Source organism: Megascapheus bottae, chromosome 32 (assembly GCF_031878675.1).
Source record: "Megascapheus bottae isolate mThoBot1 chromosome 32, mThoBot2.hap1, whole genome shotgun sequence".
Classification (NCBI taxonomy): domain Eukaryota; kingdom Metazoa; phylum Chordata; class Mammalia; order Rodentia; family Geomyidae; genus Megascapheus; species Megascapheus bottae.
Genome location: NC_143540.1, coordinates 6402747 through 6413835, shown reverse-complemented (window position 1 = coordinate 6413835; position 11089 = coordinate 6402747). Strand labels below are relative to the sequence as shown.

Genomic DNA, 11089 nt, shown 5'->3' with positions numbered 1-11089 from the left:
GACATTCATTTTCATTAGTAGAGGCCCCCCCATACTCCACACTGGGGGGGGGGTTGCATGCAAGGTTCTGAAGCTTTCCCGCCCCGCCCACTCGGCCCGTGCGCGGTGCGCGTGCGCAGCGGGCGAAGCCACGCCCACCGCCGCCCCGAGGCCGCGCCCCCGCCGCGCATGCGCAGCTCGTCCCCCCCTCCCGCTGGTGGTATATCAAGGCGCCCGCGGGGTCGCGGCCTGAGAAGGCTCCTCGCGGCCAAGGACGACGGTTGGCGTGGCGAGCCCGCGGGTCGTGATTGTGGCCTCCACCTCCTCCCCGTGCAGGTGAGAGCCCGCTCCGCGACGCCGCTCCGACCGCAGCGGGAGAGGATGAGCCCGCGCGGCCGGCCCGGCCGGGACCCCTCGGTCCACCCCGGCCGGCCGGGGCGCCCGGGCCGCTCCGCCCCCGCTCCGCCCCCAGCCCCGGCGTCCCCTCCCCCCCCCCCCCCCCCCCGCCTCTCCTAACCGGCCATCCCAGGGGTTGGAGGGTCCCGTGTCCCCCCCACACCCCAGCCCCTCCATCCAGGCCCTGCCCCGAGTCCCGCAGGCTCTCCTCCCTCCCCTCTCTCCCCTCCGCCTCTTCCTGTAAAATGCTGGAGCTCAGGGGCATGACCTTTGGGGGGGGGCTTGGTGGCCTGGAGGGAAAGCCACCATTCCCTAAGAGTCTTCACTGGGAGCCTCCTGGGAAACTCCTACCCCTGTGTGTGTGTGTGTGTGAAGGAAGGGGGTCTTACCTGCACTGTGTGTCTCCTAGGATCCTCTGACTCCCAGACCTTCCACCTGCCCTGATGATTAAGTGGTCAATGTTTACTTGTATTGGGGTGTGCGTGTCCCAGGGACTCGAGCTCAGGACCTGGGTGCTGTCCCTGAGAGTTTGCATTCCCAGCTGGGTCTCTACGGCTTGAACCACCGCTTCACCTTGGCGATTAAGAGTCTCACAATCTCTCCTGCCCACCTGGCTGGATTCTCAGAATCTCAGCCCCCCTGATTAACTAGACGTGAACCATCACTCATGCCCAGCTATGGGTATTCATTCTCTTTTTAATAAGTATCGTGTAGTACACTATCCAGTGAAGAAGTTGATAGAACGGTGCCAGTTAACCCAGCTGCCCTGGTACTGTCCCTGAGCCTCTCTGTGCTAACGCTAGAGTTGTACCACATGAGCCACAGCACCATGTTCAACTTTTTCTGAGTAGTTCATCGGAGATCAAGTCTCACGAATGTTTCTGCCCAGGATGGCTTTGAACCATGATCCTCCAATCTCAACCTCCTGCGTAGATAAAGTGACAGGCCTGAGCCACCTGTGTCCCCCCATAGGTGTTTTTCTCTGTAGCAGGATAAATGAGGCTCTCCTCATTAAGGCTGACATCAGAGCTGTCCTTGATTGATGGATGGATTGATTTAAAGTGGCGTGTTGGTAACACAGGACACCCTTGCCAGTGCCATCAGAACCTTGGAAGCTCTCGTGGTTGTGCTGGCCTGGTTATTAATAAGCGTGGCTGTCACTCATCATCCATCTTCCTACAGGAACCAGCACATTTTCTGAACATGGAGACTGTAGTTCGCCGATGCCCTTTCTTATCTCGAGTCCCTCAGGCCTTTCTGCAGAAGGCAGGCAAATCTTTACTGTTCTATGCCCAAAATTGCCCTAAGATGATGGAAGTTGGGGTGCAGCCAGCCCAGAGGGCCCTGTCCACTTCAGCAGTACATGGCCAGCAGATCAAAGAGACCCCTCCGACGAATGAGAGTAAGTACGGTGGCTGGGAAGGATCAAGGGGAACGTTGGTTCTCATCCTTACCAGGTTTGCTGTGAGTCAGGCTGAGTTCCATGTATGGATTGTCTGGCACCATTGCCAGTCTCACCCCATAAGGAGGGCATTTTTTTGGTGTTCTTGGCTTGCAAGGTAAAAATGACTCAAGTGGTAGAGCACTTGCCCAACAAGGGCTAAGGCCCTCAGTTCAAATCCCACTAGGAACAAAAGTAAAATAGTGGCTGGCATTCCTCTCACGGGTTTCTGGGTTGAATGAATCAATTAACATGTCAATATTTCCTCCCAGTCTCATGAAAATACTCAGTAAACTTGTTCTAGTCCAGCTTTTCTCTAATAAGTATTTGGTCTTTGGCTTTTATTTTATTTTTTTGCAAGTACTTGGTTTGAACTCAGAACTTTGCACTTGCTAGGTGAGTACTCTACCTTTTTGATTATTGTGTAGCTAGGACTTGTAGTTTTTCCCCATTTAGTCTTCTGACTACAATCCTAACTCCTCCCAAATTGCTGAGATTATAGATAAGTGTCACCACACACACACACAACACACACACCCAGTTGGCTTTTTCTTGAGATAAGTCTCATCGACTTTTTTTGTTGTTGTTTTTTTCCCCCTGGCTGGCCTGTAGCCAAGATCTTTCTTTCAATTTCCATTTCACAAATATCTGGGATTATAGGCCGTCGCTGGGCCAGGCTAGGCCTGTGTTTTGATAGTTCTGTGGTAGTTGTTGTTCTTTTTTTTTTTCAGTACTGGAATTTGAACCCAGGGCTTCATAAAATTTTCTAGGCTGAGTGATTTATTCTGCTTTTCATTGCAGTAAAATGCACACAGTACAAAATGGATCATTTTGGCCATTTTTAAATATATAATTTAAATGGTATTGAGTGCATTTAAATTAATACACAACCACCACCAGCACCATCATCCCCAGCTCTGGAACTTTATCTTCCCAAACTAAGACTCCACATTAACCTGCATTTTCTTTCCTCAGTTCCTGGCAACCCCTCTTCCACTTTCTGTCTCTGTAATTCAGATGACTGGGGGAGGGGGTGATTCCTGTAAGTTGCCTCAGGAGCTGTTTGTTTGTTTTGTAAGTCTCCAGGATCAATTTCCTACATTAGTCCTTTTGTTTGTTTTTAATAAGCAGATCAGAGTGGAATTATCCCGATCTTGTTCTGCTATCCTGTTGTTCTGCTGGGAAAAGGAGGTGCTTTAGTTTCCACTTACTCCCAGAAAACAGTTTATATGACAAGGTTTGATTAGATGTGGGCCTGTCAGAAAGAAGTATCTTTTACTTTGATGTAGGAAAGATTTAATGGTGAGTGGGAGTGTGTTGTCTTCAGAGGCATGCTTGTAATGGTATTGCACTAAATCATAGGACTTTTTTTTTTTTTTTGGCAGTCCCTCAGGGCCTGGGCACTGTCCTGAGCTTCTTTTGCTCAAGGCTAGTGCTCTGCCATTTGAGCCACAGCGCTGCTTCTGGCTTTCCCTGTTTATGTGGCACTGAGGAATTGAACCCAGGGCTTCATGCATGCTAGGCAAGCATTCTATCACTAAGCCACATTCCCAGCCCCAAATTGTAAGACTCTTGTGCTAGTCTTTCTCCAGCAAAGAAGTATATAGTGACTATGGAATTTCCATTAGAAAATGAGGAAAAAAAATACTTCCTAGAAAATTATAATGAAAAACTGTGTTGAGTCACCTTGAAGAAAACTCCTGAGTACACATTTTAAGAAAGGCTGGCCAGTGACTCACAGGAGGATTCTAAAATGATGAAGACTTTTCCAGAAGAAAGGTGAACAAACCTGCTTCTTTGAGGGGAGACTCGTGGTGCTAGAAACGTAATTACTAGGCAACCTTGTTAGTAGAATTTAGGGAGAAAGTAGGGGAGGTTTGTGGATATGATTTACCTATATCTTCTCTCTCTCTCTCTCTCTCTCTCTCTCTCTCTCTCTCTCTCTCTCTCTCCATCTCCCTCTCCTCCTCCTCCTCCTCCTCTTCCTACTATTCTCTCTCTCTCTCTCTCTCTCTCTCTCTCTCTCTCTCTCTCTGTCTCCTCTATCTCCCCTCCTTCTCCCCCTCTCTCCTTCCCTCCCCTATACTAATAGCTTGAACTCTTATTAGCAATCTAAAGACCTAAGTATTCGTCTGATGTCTTTTGTTTAGAAGAAAACCTAGCTACTCAGGAGACTGAGATCTGAGGATTGCAGTTCAAAGACAGCCTGGGGACAAAAGTCCATGAGACTCTTACCTCCAATGAACCACCAGGAAACCAGAAGGAATACTTAGACATTAATAACCTGAATATTTCTATTAGGTTCCCAGGACCTAATGAAACTAAACATGAGGTGTGATTACGGATAGAATAGATGCAGACTTTATCCAAGAGGCAAGGGGAGAGGAAGCGTCGCTAGGTTTCTTGTGTACTGTTCAACCAGAACTATGGCTCATATTTTCCATTTCTTCCTCAGCTGCCAAAACCACCCAAGCCAAGGTCCAGCAGGCTCCTGAGGGATGCCAGCCGATTGCAGATGCTTCACAGCTGCCAGCTGGGCACCCTTCTTCACCAGCCCCAAACCAGGGCTCTACGAGCAAGTGCCCGTTCCTGGCAGCCCAGATGAAGCAGCAGGGCGGCAGCGGCGTGTTCCGCAGGGCCAGCCTGGAGCTCCAAGAGGACGTTCAGGAGATCCAGGCCGTGAGGAAAGGTGAGCAGAGACTCGAGCCCGCCAGGAAAGGCCCCACGGGGTTCCTGGGCCCTGAGACTTGTATGAGGAACTATTATTAGAGTGGTAGTTATATAAGTGTCTTCCCCTTTGAGGTCCAGTGAGAAAGATCCCCAAGGGAGAGAGCTGGATTGCAAAAGATAGGACTTCCCTTGTTCCCTGGGTAGAGTCACCCGACTTTCATGTCACTGCCCTGAGCTGCCCTCTCACCCTGGAATAAACCACCAAGTAAGGCAATCATGGCTGGGAATGTGGCTTAGTGGTAGAGTGCTTGCCTAGCATGCATGAAGCCCTGGGTTCCATTCCTCAGTCTACAGGAAAAGCCGGAGGTGGTGCTGTGGCTCAAGTGGTAGAGCGCTAGCCTTGCGCGCAGTGAGGCTCTGGGCCAGTGCCCAGGCCTTGAGTTCAAGCCTGGCAAAGGAAGGAAGCAAGGAAGGAAGGAAGGAAAGGAGAAAGAGGAGGAGAAAAAAAAAATGTAGCAGTCAGAAAACCAAAAGAAAACACTCAATTACAAATCACTTTAGTCATAATCAGATTTTCTTTTCTTTCTTTGAATTATATTATTTGCCTTTTTGTTTTTATTACCCTACCTTAGGTGGACAAGGAGGGTTTCGTTGTGACATTCCCATACCAGTGGCATCCAGCCCCTCCCAATCGGTCTTACCACGTTCCCTCTCTTCTCCCTTTTTTCTTGTGGGTCACAGGGCTTGAACTCGGTTTGAGTGCTATCCCTGAGCTCTTCAGCTCAAGGCTACTGCCCTACCCTTGAGCCAAGCCCCACTTCCCGTTTTCGAGAGGTTAATTGGAGATAAAAGTCTCAGGTCCTTTTGTGCCCTGGCTGGCTTTGAACCTTGATCCTCAGATCTCAGCCTCCTGAGTTGCTAGGATGACAGACATGAGCCACCGTGCCTGGCTTCAGTCATCTTTATTTCTATTCAAACACTTATTTGACCTGAGAGAGTTGTGAGTGCAACACATATTTTCAGTAGAAAGCCCAAGCGAGCCATCTGGTATCTGTATGAAGATCTAGCTATATGCCTGCAGGATCACCATTTACAAATAGAATTGGCAAAACCACTGCCACCTCGAGACTCGTAATAAGCTATTTTTGTACAATGTTCCTGGAAGGCATTGTGACCTTAGAACAGAAGGGTCCGTCCCATTCGCCTCTAATTATTTTGGTTACAGAAGTTGAACAAGCGTCAGCCAATGCCAACGTGGTCTCGGTGAAGAGTGAGGGAGAGGATCCGAACGGTCTGTTAAAGAACTTTCAAGATCTGATGCGAAAGCAGAGGCCAGAAAGAGTATCTCATCTCCTTCAGGACAACCTGCCCAAGTGTGAGTCTCCTTATCCCTTGCCCCCCCCAGGCAGGTGATTGGCTGTAAACAAGATGCATGATGAGTTAATGATTGAAAGAAAGCATGCTCCCTACATTAGCTAGTATGTGCTGTTAAGTCTTAGGTCTTAGTGACTGTAGGTTTCCTTCCTTCCTTCCTTCCTTCCTTTCTTTTTTTTTTGGTCTAAGATCAAGACTTGAACATGGTGCCTAGAACATGTTTTTGCTCATTGGCTGGCACTCTTCCATCTGAGCCACTCCTCCAGTCTCAGGCCTTTCTTTTAATACTGACTGTCTACATACTGGGCGTTGTGCCAGACATTTGACACACATAATATGAGGAAATCAAGAAACTAGTCCAAAGCCAGGCTCCAGTGGCTCATAGCTTCTCGGGAGACTGAGGTCTGAGGAACCAGTTAAGGCAGGAAAGTACCGGAGTGGGCCAGAAGTGTGGCCTAGTGGTAGAATACTTGCCTAGCATGCACAGAGTCCAGGGTTCGATTCCTCGATACCACAAATACAGAAAAAGCCAGAAATGGTGTTATGGCTCAAGTGGTAAACTACTAGCCCTGAACACAAAAGTGCCCTGACTCTGAGCTTAAAATCTGGGACCAACACACAGACACACAAAAGACAGAAAGAGAAAGAAACTCATCTGGACTCAACCCTGCTAAGAATTAAACATGAGCTGGTACTTTCCCAGCCCCCAGCTCTGCTTCCTAACCATCTATACCGCTCTTATGTTTGGTTTTCAGCCGTTTCTACTTTTCAGTATGATCATTTCTTCGAGAAGAAAATTGATGAGAAGAAAAACGACCACACCTATCGCGTCTTTAAGACCGTAAACCGGAGGGCACACACCTTCCCCATGGCCGATGACTATTCGGATTCCCTGATCACCAAAAAGCAAGTGTCGGTGTGGTGCAGTAACGACTACCTGGGCATGAGTCGCCACCCACGGGTGTGTGGGGCGGTTGTGTAAGTAGCATTCAGCCTTCACGTGTGACTACCACTGTTTGGCAAGGCACGGGTGATTTATTTGGATTGGATCCCCTACAGTGTTTATATTGAACAATGAAAGTTTGCTATCCCAGGGGTGAGAAGGTAGCTTAGAGGTAAAGTGCCTGCCCAACATTCATGAAGCCCTGGATTCGATTCCTCAGTACCCCGCACACAGAAAAAGCCAGAAGTGGAGCTGTGGCTCTAGTGGCAGAACGCTAGCCTTGAGCACAGGAAAAGAAGCTCAGGGACAGTGCCCAGGCCCTGAGTTCAAGCCCCACGACTGGCAAAAAAAAAGTATGGTATAGTAAAATGCCGTTGAACATGGCCACTGATGAGCTGAACTGATGTGCTGGCAGTTGGCAGAGCACTGGCTGGATGAGAAGTGGACCTGCAGGCTCATTCATGAAACGTGTCGCACGGTCCGCCATAAATGTGCTTGGCGCTTGTGGTGCTTAAAGGCTCAAGTGGTAGAAGGCTAACCCTGGTTTTTGTTTTTCGTTGGTCGTGGGTTTTTTGTTTTTTTTTTTTTTGCCAGTCCTGGGCCTTGAACTCAGGGCCTGAGCACTGTCTTTGGATTTTCTCAAGGCTAGAGCTCTACCACTTGAGCCTCAGCACCACTTCCAGCTTTTTTTATGTACGTGGTACTAAGGAATGGAACCCGGGTCTTTGTGCATGCTAGGCAAGCACTTGACCACTAGGCCAAACTCCCGGCCCTAACCTTGGTTTTTAACAGGGAGACTTTGAAGCAACATGGTGCTGGAGCAGGTGGCACTCGGAATATTTCTGGAACAAGTAAGTTCCATGTGGACCTAGAGCAGGAGCTGGCTGACCTCCACGGCAAAGACGCGGCCCTCCTTTTTTCCTCGTGCTTTGTGGCCAACGACTCCACCCTCTTCACCCTGGCCAAGATGATGCCAGGTAAGGAAGCTTGGATGTCTCAGGGGGCTTGGGATTTCTTTGTGGGAACCAGGAAGGCCAAATACAACGTCACCAGCTGAGAGTAGGGCCCAGGAGTGGAGTGTGGCCTCGTGGCAGGATGACAGGTGGAAGCCATCGAATGCAGCCTGGAACATTTTGTTCACCTCTGAGTATCAAGTCCTGACTGCGCATTCAGAGTCTAGAGCAGGAGGTCAGTGAAGATTCCAACATAGGAAATCATGTGTGGAAGCTAATTACCACCTTTGCAACAAATCCCTTAGGTATTTTTTGTAGCCCAGAGTCAGTGGCTTCCACCTATAGTCCTAGCTACTCCGGAGGCTAAAATCTGAGGATCACGGTTCAAAGCCAGCCCAGACACCAAAGCCCATGAGACTCTTATCTCCAATTAACCTTCAGAAAACCAGAAATGTCTCTGTGGCTCAAGGAGTAGGGTGGTAGCCTTGAGCTGAAGAGCTCAGGGACAACGCCCAGGCCCAGGGTTCAAGCCCCACAACTGACAAAAAAAAAAAAAAAAATGGCTGAGACAGGAAGATCAAGATTCTAAGCCAGACCAGGAAGAAAAGTCTGAGAGACTCTCCTCCTCTCCAGTTCACCAGCAAAAGGCTAGTAATGGAGGCCTGGCTCAAGTGGTAGAGCACCAGCCTGCAGCTTTGTTACGCGCGGACCCTTTCATTGTTCAATGTAGTGTTGTCAGAAAAATGGTCTGTTGTCTTGGTCAAGAAAACTCAGTTGTCTTTGGTGCAGATGGCAATAAAATTACATTTTCCTCACACCAGGGTGTGAAATTTATTCTGATTCTGGGAACCACGCCTCCATGATCCAAGGAATCCGGAACAGCCGCGTGCCAAAGTACATCTTCCGGCACAACGACGTGAGCCATCTCAGGGAGCTGCTGCAGAGATCCGACCCCGCGGTCCCCAAGATCGTTGCGTTCGAAACCGTCCATTCCATGGATGGTAAGTCTTCACCGAGGGTATATCTGTAATGCCTGCGCTGGGGAGACTGTGGCAGGAAAGTCTGTTGCAAGTTCCAGGCCAGCCAGAGCAAACTAAAAGCCTGGTGTTGGCAGGCTAGAAATGTAACTCAGTGACTGGACAATGTGTGCCTAGCATGCACGAAGCATACACACACACACACACACACACGCACACACGCAAACCAAATCATTGTGCTGTTTTTAGGTTTTTCAGTGTATTTTCTTTTTGCTCTCTGCTGAGAGAATTGGAATTGTAGATTTCTATTGTGGTTTTTGCATGGCTGGAAGACCCCAAGGTACACTAGAAATTGGGAGAAGTTCATTTTCTTCCCAACATTAAAAGTGACAGGCTGGGTATTGTGTAACTCACGCCTGTCATTCTAGCTACCCAGCAGGCTCTGAGGATCCTAGTTTGAATCCTGCCCACGTAGACGAGATCCTGAAAGAGACTCTGATCTCCAGCCAGCCAGCAAGAAGCTGGCGGGGCTGGGAGATGGGGGGTGAGACGGAACATGAATGAGTTCTTTCCTGAAGCGGTGAGTCCCTCACACAAGGCGTGGTTGGTCCTCAGGAGCCGTGTGTCCCCTGGAAGAGCTGTGCGACGTGGCTCATGAGTTTGGGGGGATCACGTTCGTGGATGAGGTTCATGCAGTTGGGCTGTACGGGGCTCGAGGTGGAGGAATCGGTGACCGGGATGGAATTATGCCAAAAATGGACATCATTTCCGGAACCCTCGGTAAGTATACTGTGTTCTCTTCACAGAGCCATAGAACTCACTCTTCTACTGTGGGGCTTGAACTCAGGGCCTGGGCGCTGTCCTTGGGCTTTCTCAAGGCTAGCACCCTACCACTTGAGCCACAGTACCGTTCTGGCTTTTTCTGTGTGTGTGTGGTATGGAGGAATGGAACCCAGGGCTTCACGCGTGCTAGGCAAGCACTCTACCACTAGCCCTCGCCTGGAGATGAGTCGCAGAGACTTTTGTGTCCGCGCTGGCTTTGAACCCGCAGCGCACGCTGGAGGCTGATGTGCTCTCTCTGTCTCCCTGCAGGCAAGGCGTTCGGCTGTGTCGGGGGGTACATCGCCAGCACCCGCGCTCTGGTGGACACGGTGCGCTCGTACGCGGCCGGCTTCATCTTCACCACGTCCCTGCCCCCCATGCTGCTGGCCGGAGCCCTGGAGTCCGTGCGGGTCCTGAAGAGCGCCGAGGGCCGGGCGCTCCGCCGCCAGCACCAGCGCAACGTCAAGCTCATGAGGCAGATGCTGATGGACGCCGGCCTCCCGGTCATCCACTGCCCCAGCCACATCATCCCTGTGCGGGTGAGGTCTGCGGGGCGGGGCGGGGCGGGCTGCGGGGGGGGGGTGCAGGGACGACAGGGCAAAGGAAGCCTTGGAACCCACCCCTTCCCCAGACACCAGCTCTAACCACACAGCCACACAGCCCAGGACTCTCCACATGCCTGAGCATCGCCACATTTGGTTTTGGTTTTGGTTTTGCCCATCCTGGGGCTTGAACTCAGGGCCTGAGCACTATCCTTGGACACTTAGCTCAAGGTTAGCGCTCCACCACTTGAGCCACAGCATCACTTCTGGCTTTTTCTGTGTAGGTGGTTCCAGGGAATCGAACCCAGGGCTTCACGCATGCTAGGCGAGCACTCTACCGCCAGGCCACACTCCCGGCCCTGGATCTTGATCTCGGTCTGATCTTTTCTCCTGCTGCCTTTGCTTTTAGGTCGCGGACGCAGCTAAAAACACCCAAGTGTGTGATGAATTAATGAGCAGACACAACATCTACGTCCAGGCCATCAATTACCCCACGGTGCCCAGGGGGGAGGAGCTGCTGCGAATCGCCCCCACCCCCCACCACACACCGCAGATGATGAACTACTTCCTGGGTGAGTCCTGTGCCGCTCAGTTGCCGGGGCCTCCCTGGCTGGCTCTGAACCTGGACGGAGCCTCGTAACATCTGGAAACTCTTTCTCCTCGCAGAGAATCTTCTGGCCACATGGAAGCGAGTGGGACTGGAACTAAAGCCGCATTCCTCGGCCGAGTGCAACTTCTGCAGGAGGCCACTGCATTTCGAAGTGATGAGCGAAAGAGAGAAAGCCTATTTCTCAGGCATGAGCAAGATGGTGTCTGCCCAGGCCTGACTACGACCCCATCGTTCTCCCTGAGTCCCAGCCCCCTCCCCCGCCCCCACGCCATTACCATAGCCACGTAGTCTCCACAAGTTGTCTCTGTATGTGAATTAAATTATATTAAATGTTAATCTATAGTTCAAACACGGTCCCTGAAATAAACTCTTGTTTAATTGA

General features: G+C 50.6%; 1 protein-coding gene across 1 annotated transcript; it reads left to right on the top strand.

The window, feature by feature from the left end:
- The first annotated feature begins 233 nt into the window (after positions 1-233).
- On the top strand, positions 234-11089 carry Alas1 (5'-aminolevulinate synthase 1). The gene is made up of 11 exons (XM_090323511.1): positions 234-315; positions 1558-1777; positions 4272-4505; positions 5712-5861; positions 6616-6838; positions 7596-7780; positions 8578-8757; positions 9349-9513; positions 9826-10094; positions 10507-10669; positions 10764-11089. Exons 2-11 carry the CDS (start codon positions 1579-1581, stop codon positions 10922-10924), a joined length of 1929 nt encoding a protein of 642 aa, XP_090179637.1. The 5' UTR covers positions 234-315; positions 1558-1578; the 3' UTR covers positions 10925-11089.

Excerpts from the sequence above, each read along its gene's own strand:
- Alas1 (XM_090323511.1), top strand. The coding sequence starts at position 1,579 with ATGGAGACTGTAGTTCGCCGATGCCCTTTCTTATCTCGAGTCCCTCAG. Across the intron at positions 6,839-7,595 it reads CGGGTGTGTGGGGCGGTTGT|GGAGACTTTGAAGCAACATG; the intron begins GTAAGTAGCATT and ends GGTTTTTAACAG. Across the intron at positions 10,095-10,506 it reads GCCACATCATCCCTGTGCGG|GTCGCGGACGCAGCTAAAAA; the intron begins GTGAGGTCTGCG and ends CTTTGCTTTTAG.